At 36.3% G+C, this 19,302-nt stretch overlaps 1 protein-coding gene across 1 annotated transcript in view; it reads left to right on the top strand.

The window, feature by feature from the left end:
• The window catches only part of ABCD2 (ATP binding cassette subfamily D member 2), a 69,966-nt gene extending 51,501 nt beyond the window's left edge, over positions 1-18,465 (top strand). The window contains exons 7-10 of the mRNA XM_047867053.1: positions 87-232; positions 7,413-7,497; positions 12,380-12,505; positions 18,069-18,465. Of these exons, the coding sequence (XP_047723009.1) occupies positions 87-232; positions 7,413-7,497; positions 12,380-12,505; positions 18,069-18,288 (577 nt within the window). The 3' untranslated portion in view covers positions 18,289-18,465. The remainder of the gene's footprint in view (positions 1-86; positions 233-7,412; positions 7,498-12,379; positions 12,506-18,068) is intronic.
• Positions 18,466-19,302: the final 837 nt, after the last annotated feature.

Below are 19,302 nucleotides of genomic sequence, written 5' to 3'. Positions count from 1 at the left end.
CTCGAGCTTTCAGACCACAAGAACGTCACACTGAGTAAACTAAAATGGCTTTGTACGAGGATTCTTATGTGTTTGGTGTTTTATAGGCCATACATGTCTCTTGGGAGTCTTCGCGATCAAGTCATCTACCCTGATTCGGTGGATGACATGCGTGACAAAGGCCACACAGACCATGACCTGGAATGTATTCTACACAATGTCCACCTCTATCACATAGTTCAAAGAGAAGGAGGTAAAGTCTACCATTTTCTAAATGCATTTAACTTTGTTTCAAAAACTAAACTTATGTAAATCATCCCTATTTTAATTTGAACGTATGCTATTATTGGAACATAAACACACACATGGACTTCATAGCATTTATTGATTTTCCATTCTTGACGTCCTGTCTTCTGCTTGGGTTGTATTTCCTACAGCACACCAGGATATTTTATTGTCTGCTGCTAGCATTTGAAAACAGTTTTTTGGGGAGGGCGCCTGGGTGACTCAGTCAGTTAAGTGCCGACTTTGGCTGAGGTCATGATCTCATGGTTGGTGAGTTTGAGCCCCGTGTTGGGCTCTGTGCTGACAGCTCAGAGCCTGGAGCCTGCTTTTGATTCTGGGTCTCCCTCTTTCTGCCCCTCCCCCGCTCGTGTTCTGTCTCTGTCTCAAAAATAAACATTAAAAAAAAACATTTTTTTAAATGAAAGGGTTTTTTTCTTCATATTTGAATATACAAGTGTCTCTGAGGCCATCATTAATCTAGATGCATGTAAAATCTGTGGCAGAAATATCCTCCTGTCAAGTTCTCAACTTACATTAAACTTAATAATTTGAAGAGTGGTATCACAGAACCTCTTTTTGTTTTCAGACCCACAGTCTTACCAATACATTTTTTCCCTCTGTCAAGCAGCACATAGAGAATTAGATAAGATATAGAAACTTATTTTTTAAGTATTTTTAATGTTTATTTATTTATTTTTTGAAAAGTGGTGGTGGGGAAAGAGGGAGACAGAATTCCAAGCAGGTTCCATGCTGTCAGTGCAGAGCCTGATGTGGGGCTCGAACTCATGAACTGTGAGATCATGACCTGAGCTGAAATCAAGGGATGGACATTTACCCGACTGTGCCACCCAGGTGCCCCAGGAACTTCTGTGCTGTGTGTTTTATGAACAAGGCATTTTTTTTTTTAATATATGAAATTGATTGTCAAATTGGTTTCCATACAACACCCAGTGCTCATCCCAAAAGATGCCCTCTTCAATGCCCATCATCTACCCTCCCCTCCCTCCCACCCCCCATCAACCCTCAGTTTGTTCTCAGTTTTTAAGAGTCTCTTATGCTTTGGTTCTCTCCCACTCTAACCTCTTTTTTTTTTTTTCCTTCCCCTCCCCCATGGGTTTCTGTTAAATTTCTCAGGATCCACATAAGAGTGAAAACATATGGTATCTGTCTTTCTCTGTATGGTTTATTTCACTTAGCATCACACTCTCCAATTCCATCCACATTGCTACAAAGGGCCATATTTCATTCTTTCTCATTGCCACGTAGTACTCCATTGTATATATAAACCACAATTTCTTTATGAATAAGGCATTTTTGAAAGAGTAGAAATAACAGTTACACATATGAGCTTAAAAAAGAATTACTCTCTTGGGGCGCCTGGGTGGCGCAGTCGGTTGAGCGTCCGACTTCAGCCAGGTCACGATCTTGTGGTCTGTGAGTTCGAGCCCCGCGTCGGGCTCTGGGCTGATGGCTCAGAGCCTGGAGCCTGTTTCCGATTCTGTGTCTCCCTCTCTCTCTGCCCCTCCCCCATTCATGCTCTGTCTCTCTCTGTCCCAAAAATAAATAAACGTTGAAAAAAAAAATTAAAAAAAAAAAAGAATTACTCTCTAATAGTCACACTTTCAAATAACTTGTAACACATAATCTGATAGCCTAGAAAAAGTATTGAAATAACAAGCTAGAATTCTAGGTTTAATTTTGCATAGATTTTATCTTTTACTTCCTAGCCCATTTACCTATCAGAAATACAGTGATTAAGAATGTGAGCTTTGAAGTCAGAGTTCTGGACTCAAATCTAATTAGCACTGTTCTGTATCTTCAATTCTAAAATGGGGATAAATATCTACCTATAAGGATTCTGTGAATATTAAATAAGACTCTCTGCAGAGTCACACAACTATATGGTCAATTAATCTTCAACAAAGCAAGAAAGAATATCCAATAGAAAAAGGAAAGTTTCTTCAACATATGGTGTTGGGAAAACTGGACAGCAACATGAAAAAGAATAAAACTGGACCACTTTCTTACACCATACATAAACATAAATTCAAAATAGATTAAAGACCTAAATGTGAGACCTGAAACCATAAAAATCCTAGAAGAGAACACAGGCAGTAACCTCTTTGACATGAGCCATTGCAACTTTTACCTAGATATGTCACCTGAGGCAAGGGAAACAGAAGCAAAAATAAACTATTGGGACTTATCAAAATAAAAAGCTTCTGCACAATGAAGGAAACAATCAACAAAACTAAAAGACAACCTACCAAATGGGAGAAGATATTTGCAAATGACATATCTGAAGAAGGATTAGTATCCAAAATACAATGTTTTGGGTACAAACAGATACCAAAACCCAAATAATCCAATTAAAAATAGGCAGAAGACATGAACAGACATTTCTCCAAAGAAGACATCCAGACGGCCAACAGACATGAAAAGGTGTTCATCATCACTTACTATCAGGGAAATGCAAATCAAAACTACAATGAGATATCTCCTTACACCTGACAGAATGGCTAAAGTCAAAAACACAAAAAACAAGTGTTGGCAAGGATGTGGATAAAAAGCAACCAAACCTCTTGTACTGCTGTTGGGGATGAAAACTCATGCAGCCACTATGGAAACAGTATGGAGTTTCCTCAAAAAGTTAAAAATAGAACTACCCTGTGATCCAGCAATGGAACTACTGGATATTTACTCAAAGAATACAAAGACACTAATTCGAAAACATAGATGCATCCCTGTTTTTATTGCAGCATTATTTACAATAGCCAAGATATGGAAGCAGCCAGAAGTGTCCACTTATTGAGGAATGGATTAAGAAGAGGTGGTATGTATGTGTGTGTGTGTGTGTGTGTGTGTATCTATATCTATATCTATATCTATCTATCTATATCTATATCTATATATATGGATATAACAGAGTATTACTCAGCTATAAAAAAGAATTAAGTCTTGCCATTTGCAAAGACATGGACGGAGCTAGAGAATACTATGCTGAGCTAAATAAGTCAGAGAAAGACAAATACCATGTGATTTCACTCATATGTGGAATTTAAGAAACAAAACAAATGAGCAAAGGGGAGAAAAAAAGAGACAGAGACAAGTCAAGAAACAGACTCAACTCTAGAGGACAAACTTATGGTTACCAGAGGAGAGTGGGTGAGGAGTTGGGTGAAAGAGGTGCTGGGGATTAAGGAGTGCACTTATAATGAGCACTGGGTAATGTATGGAATTGTTGAATCTCTCTATTGTACACCTGAAACTAATACAGCACTGTATATTAACTAACTGGAATTAAAATGAAAACTTAAAGAAATGCTCTCTGAAGAGCATTTATAACAGTGGCACATAGTGAATACACAATAATCAGTAGCTAATGGTAACATTACTACTTGTAATATTGATACTATGATATTTTGTCTTTGTGTGCCAGTACTTGGTATATTACATGGCAATTTCATATATGTTGTTTAATTTGATCGCTATAATAAGCAAATGAGGCAGACAGGAGAGGTATTATTGGTATTATTACACTTATTTTTATGGTGTTTATAATCACAATTCGTAAGTACTAAAAATATGGAAAGCAGATTATCTTTTTGTTTCATATGATCATCTCCTTCACTGTTTTAAAACACCAGGGAAGCAGAATAAATGCTACATGTTAATCTTGGGTAGGTTTGAAATCCAATAATCCAAATAGAAATTTAAAATAAACATGGGCTATTCTATTCTTTCAGAAGTCATTGAGAAGTTTAAGAACTGTTTTTAAGAATGTTCTTACCTTAATAATGTAACAGTAATTGTTATGGTTTATTGAGTGCCTACTGTGCAGAATATATTAAGCAATGCACATTGTCATCTTATTTAATATTTAAAACTGTCTTATGATGGGGGTTTTACTAACCCCATTTTACAGGTGAAATTCAGAATTTTAGTAACTTCCTCAGGGGCCCACAGCAAGTGTTATGACAGGGATTCAAATAAAGATCTCACTTGAAAGTCAATGTTCTATCGTAGGCTATGCCACCGTGCTATGCAATCTACTAGCTTCTTAGACACTAATAAGAATTGTTATATCCTTACGCATAAAACAATTCCAAGGAAACCTACTCTACTTGCTTCATCCTTAAAACACGAAGCATGTTTTTAAGCCAAGCTGAAAAGCATCTAAATTTGCAAGGACGTCACTTACTTTGGAAGAAGTGTACTGAGGTTCTATTTAGACTAGCTAATACTTTGCTTAGAGAAATGCTTTGCTCTAGTAAAAGATGGAATGAAAAACTATGTTTCATTCCATGAAAAGAGATTAGAAAATAGAAAAGAGTAAAAGTGTTACCAAATGTTACCAAATGTTACCAAAAGTGTTACCAAATGTTAACATGAACTAAATTAACATGTACCTCTCAAGGAAGCAGGAAAACTGTCCTCAGCTGGCTTAGACTCACTTACTCAGCATCAGAGATGATATTATAACTCAGAGGTTTGATTTATATGTTCTGTGATCAAGCAGTATTGCCTATTAAAACTTCTGGGTTTAGTGGAACAGAACACATGATTTATTTAAATATGTAAAGCTAAAGTTTCCTTTGATCCAAATACTTTTCTCTTGCCCCTTCTCAGTTGGCAGGAGCAACAAATTTTTAAGCCCCAAATATTTCTCCACTATGAAGCAATCTGAGCTTATTTTTCAAATCCTTGCTTATGTTTCATAAATGCTATAAAATTCAGTTATCGAGAAAAATTATATTTCAACCATTTTCACTAGAAGCAAGAACTTGAAATCAGATGGCATTTGGAGATTTTTCTCTTAACATAAAATTTTAAGGCTATATTTAAAAAAATTTTTTATGTTTATTCATTTTTGAAAGGCAGAGACAGAGCACAAGCTGGGGTGCGGCGGAGAGAGAGGGGGACACAGAATCTGAAGCAGGCGCCGGGCTCTGAGCTGTCAGCAGGGCCTGACGCAGGGCTCGAACTCACAAACTGTGAGATCATGACCTGAACTGAAGTCGGACGCTTAACCAACTGAGCCACCCAGGCACCCCAAGCTATATTTTTAAATGAACAGAAAATTCCTGGAAGTTCATCCAAGAAAATGAACAGTGGTTCCCCACTGGGGAGTATCATTGGGAAATAGGGAAAATCTATTCAATTCACTGCACAGAAAACAACAACGACTCTACTTCCTATTTTCTTTTCCTTTGACCCAGTTTATTTAAAGTTTAATAAAGGTGAAAATTCAGCTGACAGAGAAAGAAGAGGCCAAAGAGCCCGAATTTTTTCTACATGGGAAAATTATGCCTTGAACACTTGGAATTTGGAACTGTTGTCCTAAATGTATGTGGCAAGTTTTGGCAGTAATTTTGCTCTTTGAAAATCAGACTTTGCCTACTCTGCTCTATTATTCTCTGACATTTCCATGAATAAATATTTGATATGGCCCTCTCTCTCATAGGCCTCATGGTTTTGTTTTCTTTCTTTCTTTTTTCCTTTTAAATATTTATTTATTTATTTTGAGCGAGAAAGAGAGCACACAAGTGAGGGAGGAACAGAGAGAGACAGAGGGAGACACATCTGAAGAGGCTCCAGGCTCTGAGCTGTCAGCACAGAGCCTGATGTGGGTCTCACACCCATGAACCATGAGATCATGACTTGAGCTTAAGTTGGATGTTTAACCAACTGAGCTACCCAGGAGCCCCTAGTTTTATTTTAGAGTACACTTCTTTTGTTACAAAATAAAGATAAACCATAAAAATAATAAAAATCATTATATTTCCCAATATTATAAAAATGTGTAACTTAGAAAGTAAAAGTCTCATAATTCCATTCCTGTGGGGTGTGAGCTATGTGTGTGTTTATAGAAATGCAGTCATAGTTTATATAAATGTGTATGTGTGTGTCTATATCTATACATACACACAATTCTGCAACTTGATTTTTCATACAAAGATGTTCCAAGTACATTTCTACATCAGTATATATAGATGTAACCAATTTTTTAATATATAGAAGCATTGCTTTTTGTACAAATATCCAACAGAAAGTCAGTAGTGAAGATGTAAGAGAGCGGATCCTGGGTGGCTCAGTAAAGCGTACAACTTTCGATTTCAGCTCAGGTCATGGTCTCATGGTTCATGGGATCCAGCCCTGTGTCAGCTCTGCACTGACAGCACAGAGCCTGTTTGGAATTCTCTCTCTCCCTCCCTCTCTGCACCTCCCCTGCTCTCTCTCCCAAAATAAATAAATAAACTTAAAAAAAAAAGAAACAACTTAAAACTAATTTTCAAATAAAACCTAGATGTTGTAAGAGGTAGTGTGAATATAGACCTACATATGGATCCTAGCTCTGATCTCTAGCTGTGTAAACTTAGACATGTCAACTCCTCGATGGATTTCAGCTCACCCACTTATAAAATGCAACAATAAGATCTAACTCGTAAGGTTATGGATCTATAATGAGAATTATATATGAATATATAATGAGAAAACTCAGATAAAGTACCAGGCACATGGAAGCCATTTAAGTTAGTTTCTGTTTTACTCTTTGTAGATTGGGCAATAGGCCTATGCAAATTGTTGGTCTTTTCTCCTACCACCCTCCCAAATAAGTATAAGTGTACCAACTTTTTGGAGATATTCAGAAACAAACAAATTTTTTAAGTGCCAGTATTTAGAATCTTAGAAGATGTTTTGTCAGCATAAGGAATTATTACTATTAAAAAAAACATGAAATCTAAAACAAAATGTTTACACATGAGGCTCTCTAGTTTATCCAAGCATATGTTCTGTAAAATATCAGGTACTTTGGGATGCCAAGGTGGCTCAGTCAATTAAGCATCCGACTTCAGCTCAGGTCATAATCTCATGGTTTGTGGCTTCGAGCCCCGCATTGGTCTCTGTGATGACAGCTCAGAATCTGGAGCTGCTTCGGATTCTGTGTCTCCCTCTCTCTCTGCTCCTACCCCTGCTTGTGCTCTGTCTCTCTCTCTGTGTCTCAAAAATAAACATAAAAAAAATTTTTTTTTAAATACCAGGTACTTTGTGTTAATAACTTAAACTTGCCAGGAATCACTTGTCCGGGGTAAAAACGGTAACAAACAAATGCCTTATAAAAATATATGTTTTTATATATTTTTAAGGATGGGATGCTGTTATGGACTGGAAAGATGTTCTGTCAGGAGGAGAAAAGCAAAGAATGGGCATGGCTCGCATGTTTTATCATAGGTAAGTAGGCTATACTCAGGAAACTAGTTCATTATTGTAACTAAAAAAAAAAAATCTTTGAACATGATTCGATGCCCTCATCTTTAAAAATATCTTACTCCTTGGAGCTCCTGGGTGGCTCATTCAGTTAAGTGTCTGACTCTTGATTTTGGCTCAGGTCATGATTTTGCAGTTTGTGGAATCAAGCCCGACAATGGGCTTGGTGCTGACAGTGCAGACCCTGCTTGGGATTCTGTCTTTCCCTCTCTCTCTGCGCCTCACCCACTCATGCTCACTCTCTCTCTCTCTCTTTCTGTCTCTCAAAATAAATAAATAAACATTTGAAACATAGAAATATCTTCCTGGGGAATAGAGGGATGGGAAAAATGGGTGAAGGAGATTGGGAGATACAAGCTTCTAGTTAGGGAATGAATAACTCATAGAAATAAAAAGGCACAGTATAAGGAATACAGTCAATGATATTGTAGTAGCACTGTATAGTGACAGATGTTAGCTACACTTGTGGTTAACATAGCATAATATGTAAACTTGTCTAATCACTATGTTGTACACCTGAAACTAATGTCAACATGTGTGTCAACTAAAATAAAAAAGAAAGAAAAGAAAAAGAAAGAAAAGCTAATCCTTAGAATATATAGGTTTTACGCTTCTTAAGTAATTTTTTTCAGGTGTCAGAAGTCTGTCAGTACTTTTTTTTGTATTTCTTATGTTGAGTAATGCTAGATGACAAAATTAAATTTTCAAAAAAAAAAAAAAATAAATAAATAAATAAATAAATAAAAAAGGGGGCGCCTGGGTGGCGCAGTCGGTTAAGCGTCCGACTTCAGCCAGGTTACGATCTCGCGGTCCGTGAGTTCGAGCCCCGCCTCAGCCTCTGGGCTGATGGCTCAGAGCCTGGAGCCTGTTTCTGATTCTCTGTCTCCCTCTCTCTCTGCCCCTCCCCCGTTCATGCTCTGTCTCTCTCTGTCCCAAAAATAAATAAAACGTTGAAAAAAAAAATAAATTTTCATATATAGAGATAGACAGAATATGAGCAGGGGAGGGGCAGAAAGAGAGGGAGACACAGAATCCGAAGCAGGCTCCAGGCTCTGAGCTGTCAGCACAGAGCCCGATGTGGGGCTCCAACCCACAAACCGTGAGATCATGACCTGAGCCGAAGTCGGATGCTTAACCGACTGAGCTGCCCAGGTTCCCCAATAACATGGTATTTGTAATAATCTACATGGTTAGTTCAAGAATATGGCAAGCTAATTTGCAACAACATGGATGGAGCTAGAGAGGATTATGCTAAGCAAAATTAAGTCAGTCAGAGAAAGACAAATACCATATGATTTCACTCATATGTGGAATTTAAGAAACAAAATAAATGAGCAAAGGGAACAAAGAGAGAAAGAGAGAGAGGCAAACCAAGAAACAGACTCTTAACTATAGAGAACAAACTGATGGTTACCACAAGGGAGGTGGGTTGGGGGTATGGGTTAAATAGGTGATGTAGATCAAGGACTGCACTTATGATGAGCACCTGGTGATGTATAAAGGTGTTGAATCACTAATTGTACACCTGAAACAAATATTACACTGTGTGTTAACTAACAGGAATTTAAATAAAAACTTTAAAAAAAAAGAATATGGTGAACTAAAAAAAAAATACAAACCAAAATTTGCTAACTCAGAACTTTTAGTTCAGTGTATTTTAAAATGTCCCTTTCTCAGATGATGTGGTGAGATTCAAGGGTAAAGTTTTCTGTTTGACATTTATGACCAGCTGTTAGCCACTATCACCCTGAATCTGTTTGAGCCTTGTCCATAAATATTCAGTAACATGATCACCAGCATAGCTGGTGAAATATAATATGGTGGAATGTAAAATGTGACCATAAATTTCTCACTGTGTCAGTGTGTTAATAAAATAAACCTTGTAACAAAGAGCAAGAGGCATTAATCTCAACCCAAAGAGATCTGTAAGCACTTGTAACTTGAAATCAAGAGTTGATACTTGGTATCTAAAATATTTTGGATATAATGTGAAACTAAATAAGCTCAGGTTACAAACACCACTAGAAGGAAAATTTAGTGATCTGTATAGAAAGATCAGTGAAGATGAGCAAGTTGTTGGAAAGCAGAATCTGTTGAGAAAAAACAAAATTAAATAGAAATTTCAAATCCAGTGAAAGAAAAGAATAATTATGAGAAACTGCCTTCCCTTGTTCCCAAAGGATTAATATCAATATGTGAATGCAGTATGAAAGACCTGAACTAACTAAAATGGAGAACATTGGCAGGGAGTACTAAGTATCACAGTAGTATACTCTTTTGGAGAGGATTTTCATTTTAATATTTAAAGAATGATCCGAAGAGTTCTGCTTAAGGGGGATAGAGTAGATCCTTCACAAAGCTGCCTCCTCTGATGATACATCAAAACAAAAAGAATGGAAAATCTGAGAAACAATATTACATAATGTTTCACTTGGTTATATCAGCCCAGATTCTAGCTATTGCTTAATTTAAATACACACACACATGCACACTCATACACATACACACATACCCCAGTTCTGCCAAGAAAACAAAAGTACGCAGTCTATCTTACATCTGCTAGACTAAGGATTGCTATGACAACTGAATGTAAGACATATACTTTATTTCTAATTCTAAGATGGCATCTCTTCTCTGTTTAGCTCAAAAAGCGACACAGTACAATAAGTAACTAAATTACTAGAAGGAGATTCACACAGAAAAAGAAAAGTTTATCTCTCTTTTATACTTCCTTTTCTTCTTCCTCTTTTTTACTTGAAAAAAATTATCCACAAAACAGTAATCAACTCTGAGACAAAAATGTAATGCTTAATACTTAAACCGGAACAGTAACCAAAAACCACCCAGCACAACTATTTCTGTTAATGTCATGGGGAATCTCCAGTGATCCTTAAGTTCTTTGCATGGAAAGCAGTTGTTAAAGTCAAATGGGGTGTTAAAGTTAAGTTGACTCCTATATCTATTAGCCTTGTCTACCCATCCTGGAATAGATAAAAAGATCCTATTAATAAGATCATAGAAAAACAATTTAAAGTACTAAGTAATTATGCTGAAAGAGAAATTACTACTGGTTTCAACGTTTATCTTTTCAGTGTCATTTATGTTTAAAGATCAGAATATCTTCATGGAGGACAGTGTCCTGGTAAAATACTTAATACTGGTTGTCAGCTCTAAAATACATAATAAATGACAGTGCATGAGTTGACCTTTGGTCCCATTGACCAAGCTAAGTCATGTTGTTGAGTACCAAATATATACCCAAAGTCCAGATGACCCTGTCTTCTTCTTGAAAGAAGACAGAGAAGGGGAAAGAAAGAAAGATAAGAGCAGGGGGTGAGATGAAAGGAAGAGAATAAACAGAAGGAAATGGTATCCAATGATAGGTACCTCTGATGGTGGTAGACAGTCCTTTCCAAAGTAAAAATTGAGCTAGAAAAAGTAATTAACTGAATGTAATCAGAAAATAGTTACTGATTTTTTTCCCTTAAGAATTTGCAAAGCATGGTCTCAGTATTACCAGGTTAAATGCCAGTGTAAATTTGTCCGATTAGGCATACTGCTTTTGCAGAATTTTGTAGCAATGAAATTCCATTAATAGTGTTTTGGTACTGACATTGTTGATAAAGTTATCTTCTCAATAAATCTTTGCTAACAGGGCCTTGGCCTTTTTGATAATTAGCTACTGTAATGTATTTTTCATGTAATTAGTCAGAACCTGTCACCAGGAATGAACTTGCCTTCTATGGGAAAATGCACTCAGTGACCTGCCTCATCTTTCCTATGCCTCATACCCATGATTCACCCATTTGCATAACAATGAAGCTTATTGTATAGTGAGTAGGCATCAGGAAATCTATTTAAAATTTAAGAACAATATAATGTCCTAATCCAAAGAGGGAGGGTGACCCCTCTTTTACTTTATCATTTGTCACCTTTACTAATTTCATATACTCTTTTGCTCCTTTAAAGTTAACATTGCAGGGCACCTGGCTGGCTCAGTTGGTAGATAGAGCATGCTACTCTTGATCTCAGGGTCATGAGTTCAAGCTCCACCTTGGGCATAGAGCTTAAACAATTAAAAAATAAAGTTAACATTGCAACTCATATTGTCCATGTAAAGATATATAATTCAAATAGGAAAGCCATTAATTTATTTGTGTTAGTGGAATACTACGTGGCAATGAGAAAGAATGAAATATGGCCTTTTGTAGCAACGTGGATGGAACTGGAGAGTGTGATGCTAAGTGAAATAAGCCATACAGAGAAAGACAGATACCATATGGTTTCACTCTTATGTGGATCTTGAGAAACTTAACAGAAACCCATGGGGGAGGGGAAGGAAAAAAAAAAAAAAAAGAGGTTAGAGTGGGAGAGAGCCAAAGCATAAGAGACTGTTAAAAACTGAGAACAGGGGCGCCTGGGTGGCGCAGTCGGTTAAGCGTCCGACTTCAGCCAGGTCACGATCTCGCGGTCCGGGAGTTTGAGCCCCGCGTCGGGCTCTGGGCTGATGGCTCAGAGGCTGGAGCCTGTTTCCGATTCTGTGTCTCGCTCTCTCTCTGCCCCTCCCCCATTCATGCTCTGTCTCTCTCTGTCCCAAAAATAAATAAACATTTAAAAAAAATTTTTTAAAACTGAGAACAAACTGAGGGTTGATGGGGGTGGGAGGGAGGGGAGGGTGGGTGATGGGTATTGAGGAGGGCACCTTTTGGGATGAGCACTGGGTGTTGTATGGAAACCAATTTGACAATAAACTTCATATATTGAAAAAAATAAAAATAAAAAAAATAAAAACAATTCAGTAAAATTCTAAAAAAAAAAAATTTATTTGTGTTAATTTTTTTTCAAGACCAAAATATGCATTACTGGATGAATGTACCAGTGCTGTCAGCATTGATGTTGAAGGAAAGATATTTCAGGCTGCAAAAGGGGCTGGAATTTCCTTACTATCTATAACGCACAGGCCTTCTCTGTGGTAAGTGTTTCCAATGCTAATTTGCAATAGATGGTTTTTCTTTATATTTCTTTCTTTTTTTCTTTTTTTCTTTTGTTTAGGGAGAGAGAAAGAGAGAGATAATGCAAGCAGGGGAGAGGGGCAAAGGAAAAGAGAGAGAGAGAGAGAGAGAGAGAGAGAGAATCTCAAGCAGGCTAGCAGGCTCCATAATCAGCCTGGAGCATGACCTAAGGCTGGATGTCACAACCTAGGATCATGACCTGAGCCAAAATCAAGAGTTGGATGCTCAACCAACTAAGCCACTCAGGCAACCCTCTATATTTCTTAAATAGTAGCTTTGCCTAGGGGTGCCTAGGTAGCTCAGTCGATTGGCAACCAACTCTTGATTTCGGTACAGGTCATGATTTCTCAGTTCATGATATCGAGCCCCATGTCAGGCTTGGCACTGACAGTGCTGAGACTGCTTGAGATTCTTTCGCTCTGTCTCTCTGCTCCTCCCCAGTTCATGTGCATACACACGTGTGTGTATTCTCTCTCTCTCTCAAAATAAATAAATTTAAAAAAAATTTTAAAAAGAGCCACTTTGCCTAAACTGTCACTATAGAGCATCGGATACTTCACTTATTCTACGTATATTTCTGTTAAGTTGCACACTAGTAGTAGAGATATCCCAAACCTCACATCATAACATATATGTGCTATTTAAAAACTATTATCACATTCCAATAATTCTGAAAAACAGTGGAAAAATCAAGTGTGTTTAACTGAAAATATTCATAATCCATAGCGTGTACTAGGAATGAATATATTTATGTAATTTTATATCATCTTTTTACCCCTTTTTTCAAAATCCAGGAAAAAACCTGCACAACATACTATTCCTACAGATGATTAAGTTGGAGAAAACACAAGGGAAAAAAAGCTTTTTTTTTTTTTTTTGCTTTTGTTTTAAGGAAAATTGAAAATATTTTCTAAATATTATCCCATTAAACCTAATGGGATTTCCCATATTTAAAGAAATGGCAACACTATTTTTACCATTCCCCTACTTTTCCCATTGATTGATAACTATAATAATAGTTGATAGTGCAGATTCAGCACCTATTCTGGTCCAGGCTCATTTTATTCAATTCTCATAACAACCCTATAGAGAGTATAGATAGTCTAATTATTCCCATTTTATGATTAAGAAACTGAGAACTAGAAAAATGAGAAAAGTAACTTACCATGATCACTCTATACTATAGTATGCTGCTGTAGTTAGTATAAGGAGCTCAAAATGCACCTTATATATAAGCCATAAAAACACTGTTCATTTATACTACACTCCACTACTTTGGTATTTGTTTCATCAATCAAAATCTTTTCTTTTGACATATTAGTTACTACAGTGGATTCTATATGCTTTAGCCTCATATTTCCCAAGAGACAGGCAGGACTTTTCCTCTCTCTCTAGCTGGAGTATTCTGTAGCAGGTGGCTAATCACATTCTGTGCCAAAGCCTCCATCACGTAGGTGACTTCAAACCTAGGCTAAGTAACCAGCTTTATTTGAGTTAATCCTAGAAGGCATTCTAGAACTTCCACTGTATAGAGAATACTTACCGTAAAATTGTGAGTAAACTGAGTATTCAGTTTAGATCAGGCTTTCATTGTTGAAAATTCTTTGATTCTGTACTTCTATTGAGAAGATAATAACCTGTTTTGTCTTCATTTAAACATTCAGATTTTTCATAATTTTTCCCTGCAGAGAGTTAACCTGAAAATAGAGCATTTCATGAAATGACCCTTTCTATAGAACTTTGTGGTTTGTCTCTCTGTCATTAAGAACTAATTAGCATCTGGAGTGATAAAATCTCTCCAGAAGCAGTCTGGATCTAGTCCAGGATGAGTACATGGCAATGAATGTGATTCCTCTGACTTTTCCCTGGAGAAAACCAACAGGAACTGGATCTCCACAACAATTACGACATTTGTCTATAAATCCCTGAATCAGCGATGGCATAGAACCACGCCAGAACTCTTGAACCCTTTCTGGTATACACTTGTCATTTCCAGACATGCTTCCTAATTGATCACATGTTAGGGTAACATGGAGTTATGTCTTAGTTCTGGTAATTTTCTGACCTCTATCAATTAATTTATCATGTTATTACGTCACTCAGTTCCTTATTCAAGAAGCCTAAAAAGGCATTGGAAACATTCATTCATTTTTTTTTTCTCAATTGAAGAAACAAATAGGTTTTGGTTGCTGTGATTTTAAATACTTTATTTAGAGTAATTTAGTATGTTACAATAAACTGACAGGAAGAGACAGAAATATCCCATATACTCTGCCCCTACATATGCATAGCTATCCACAATAGAATGAAACATTTGTTATGATTAATGAACCTACACTGACACATCATTATGACCCAAAGTCCATAATTTACATTAGGGTCACTCTTGGTGATGTACAGTCTGTGGGTTGGAACAAATTTTTAGTTGCATATATCCATCATTACAGTATTGTATAGAGGATTTTAACTGCTCTAAAAATTTTCTGTGCTCTGCCTATTCATCCCTCTCTTTCCTCAAGCTCTGGAAACCACTGATCTTTAATGCCTCCATAGTTTTGCTTTTTTCAGAATGTCATATGGCTGGAATCATACAGTATGTAGCCTTTTCAGTTTGGCTTCTTTCACTTAGTAATACTCATAGAAGTTTCCTCCATGTTTTTTTATCGCTTGAAACCTCATTTCTTTTTAGCACTGAATAATATTCCATTGTTTGGATGTAGACAGTTTATTTATCCATTCACCTACTAAAGGACATCTTGGTTGCTTCCAGTTTGGGAAATTATGAATAAACCTGCTGTAAACATTCATATGAGGGTTTTTAGGTGGACACAAGTTTTCTCAACTCCTTCGGGTAATATCAAGGAGTGCAAGTGCTGGATCATATAATAAGAGTGTGTTTAGTTCGGTAGGAAACTGAAAAATTGTCTGCCAAAGTGGCTGTACCATTTTGCATTCCAACAAGCAATGAATGAGAGTTTCTGTTGCTCCACAGCCTTGTTGGCACTTGGTGTTATCAGGATCCTGGATTTTGGCCGTTCTAATAGGTGTATAGAGGACAGATATTTTTTTAAGCTAATAACAAAATCTGTAATTTTATGCATTTTAATGAGAAAAACATGTTTTTAATTGTAGCTATTCATAGTACATTTCCCCATAAAACTAAAAATTATGTTACTTCTGCAGTATGAATTAATTTAGGCATTTTAGGTTGAAGAAATCTATCATTTCTGATTAACCTTTCTCCCTAGATGAAATTCTTATTTTCCCTGAAAAGATACCAGATGAGGGAAAACTGTATTACATTTTCCCCAAGACAGCAAAGTAGTAATTATTGATTGTAAAGATTAAAATCAATATCAGTATATGAAAAGGTCAAAAATTATAAGAGCTTATTAAATTATTTGATTCCTGGATAGAATTATAGCTTTATATCTACCACTTTCCTAAGCTTGACTCGATTTGTGCAGAAAGTCTGTAGATTATCTCTGAGTCTCAGTTAATATAGTAGTTTCCTGTAAAATCCTCTTAAGCAAACCTTGAAATACTATTTAGCCCATTATGTAGGACACACCTTTGAATCTCAGGTAATGAAACACCCATACATTTTCTTCCTCCCATGTAGAAATCAAATGATGTTGTGAGACGGGAGGAACGAGCCAAACCTTCATTATACCTTGAAGATAAAAGTTGCCCAAGATCAGAACTACTGCATTCTGAAATTGCTCCCAGCTGTACATCCAAAGTTAGGAAAAGCCCAGGAATATATATATATATATATATATATATATATATATATAAAGATCATTATATATATATGTATATATATATATATATATAAAGATCATTAATCTCTGTCATATGTTATCAAGCATATGAACTTTCAACCTTCATCTTGAGAGTGATTTTATTCTTTTAGACACAGTTTAACCCAGGTTAATTTCCTCGTCTTACAGCATGATAAAACCATCTAATCAAAATGAGATGAAACCACAGGTCCTACAATTGATGAATAGATCAACAAAATGTGCAAATCCATACAATGGAATATTATTCAGCCATAAAAATGAAGGAAGTACTAATACATGCTCCAACTTAGATGAACTTTGAAATCATTTTGAGTGAAAGAAGTCAGTCACAAAAGCCATGTATTATATAATTGTATGTATATGAAATGTCTAGAATAGACAAATCCAGAGACACAGAAAGAAAATTGATGGTTGGGAGGGGTTGAGCAGAGCAGGGAAAGGGGAAGGACCGCTAATAGGTATGGGGTTTCTTTTAGGGGTAAAGAAAATATTCTGGAATTGGATAGTAGTGATGGTCACATGAGCTTCTGAATAAACTAAAAATCACTGAATTTTACACTTAAAAGGATGAGTTTGTGTTATGTGAATCATATCTCAAGTTTAAAAAAGGAAGTGAATTTACTTGAAATAAGCCCACTGGTTATAGTAAATAATGACAGAAGAGTGCTTAAAAGGGATCAAGAAGCAACAAAAACTGGAAGGAAAAGACAGGAAAACTGAGGACACATAGGAGTATGCGCCACGTCAGGAAAGTGACAAAATGCAGGGACACAGCAATGCAAGGCCAACTCTGCTAGCATTACTCTCTCCACACGTCCCCCACAAATTCCAGAAACCAGTAATCTTAGCCTCTTTTTAGGACAACATGGATTATCTCCTGTGTCATCAATAAAATAATCTCTATACTTGTCTGAAGTTTCTAATTATGAACCAGAGCCATGAGAAAGGATATTAAATTGTATGAAGGCATGGAAGTATCGTTAAAAGATTTCTATCAAAGAGTTCATTTTTTCTAATGTTTTAAAACTGGGGCGCTTGGCAGGGGGGCCAGGAGGGTAAATGTCTGACTCTTGATTTTGGCTCAGGTCACGATCTCATGGTTGTGAGATGGAGTCCCGCATTGGGCTCCCGGCTAGATGTGCAACCTGCTTAAGATTCTCTCTCTCTCCCTCTCCCTCTGCCCCTCCCCAGCTTGCACACATGCACGCTCTCTCTCTTTCTCTTAAAAAAATGTTTTAAAACTTTATTAGTGAGGACTTTTTACTTATGTAGAATAATTCATTCCGAAAAGGTAGTATATTAATGAATTGATATTGTATTTCCTTTATTTTTCTTAGTTTTTTTTCCCCTGTATAACTTTAAAAGTTTACTTTCTTCTCTCAGCTTGCTTTCCTTATTCCCATTCTAACTAAGCTTTGATATTTATTTAGGGGCCATACTGGGTTCTGAAGATAAATAGATGCAAACAGCATATCTTCCTTTGAAGTTCGTATATATTCAGAATATAAAATAAATATAAGCAATGGAATTCCCAAGAGATTAATGACTTTTGAAATTAAAAAGATTATAATATTTAACCTCATGAGGGATTCTTGAAAATCAAATGTATAACAGTCACCTTACTTAAAATTTGCCTTTGGATACCAACTGGAATGATCAACCTAAAATGGCTTTTCACAATTATTGCTAATAATATTATTTCATTTTGATCATGCAGGAAATACCACACTCATTTATTACAGTTTGATGGTGAAGGAGGCTGGCGCTTTGAACAACTGGATACCGCTATCCGTTTAACACTCAGTGAAGAAAAACAAAAGCTAGAATCTCAGCTAGCTGGAATTCCCAAAATGCAGCAGAGACTCAATGAACTATGTAAAATTTTGGGAGAAGACTCAGTGCTGAAAACAATGAAAACCGAAGATGAGACATCCTAATGTGTTTTGACATGTTTTAAAAGTTAATTTTTAGGTAAAGGCTCAGAGACACTCTGTTATGTTGCATGCATTGTGTTTAAGCACAGAGAAAAAGGAAGGAATGTTTTGTAAGACTTTAGCATCAAGGAAATATATGATCTGACTTTTCAGAGGAAAATAAACAAATGCATTATGTGAGATTAGTCATTCTCGCTTATACTAATTCCTAGTGACGGCCTAGTTCACCTGTAAAACAAGATATTCTAGGTGAATTTATGATGAATACCAGATTTGCTATGTGTATGTGATGCATCTGAAGTTCTTAACAAACATGGGAGATATCTTGAGAATGGAACAACTTAACATTATTTGGTTTGAAAACAGGTGCATAAAATTAGAAGTTTGAGTAACGTCTCAGTCCATTTATGGTTATTAGGTTTAATAGCTAGAATTCATGTTCATCATTGCTAGTGGTCAACTAAACCTGCATACAAAATAGCTGACAGTTTGATAAATAATGTCAATATGAAAAAAAAATATTTTAATGGCAGTGGTTGAAAGAAAGAAGCATGGCTGTACGTGTGTAAAGTGCCATATCTTTAAATTTTAGATTTTCAGCATCTTAATGTGGACACATAACAAATTAGTCTTAATGAGAATCTTACATATTTGTTAATAAGCCCTTTCGTTTTAAAAAGAGAATGGCTAATACAGAAAAGGAGTATCCAAACAACGTATGTCTCAGCCTGTTACTTTGCTTGGCAGCATTTTCTACTGCAACTTCTGTCTAGAAATACTCAGCTTGTTTTTGTGCTCAGAGGAGGAGTCCACCACATTTTTAAATAATAGCGCTATCATGGAATATAGGGGTTCTCAAAATCACAGTAGTAATAGCACACTTGAAATAGCACTTTAGAATTTACAATCCTCGTTTATATCATTTCATTTTAATTCTTATGGCAATCTATTTGGGCAAATATTCTTTGCCTACTTCGCGTTTGCGGAAATTGACACTCAGACTTGCCTTAATTATGC

Source organism: Prionailurus viverrinus, chromosome B4 (genome assembly GCF_022837055.1).
Source record: "Prionailurus viverrinus isolate Anna chromosome B4, UM_Priviv_1.0, whole genome shotgun sequence".
In the NCBI taxonomy this organism is placed as follows: Eukaryota; Metazoa; Chordata; class Mammalia; order Carnivora; family Felidae; genus Prionailurus; species Prionailurus viverrinus.
Note: the sequence above shows the minus strand (reverse complement) of the source record. Positions and strands in the feature narration are given on the sequence as shown.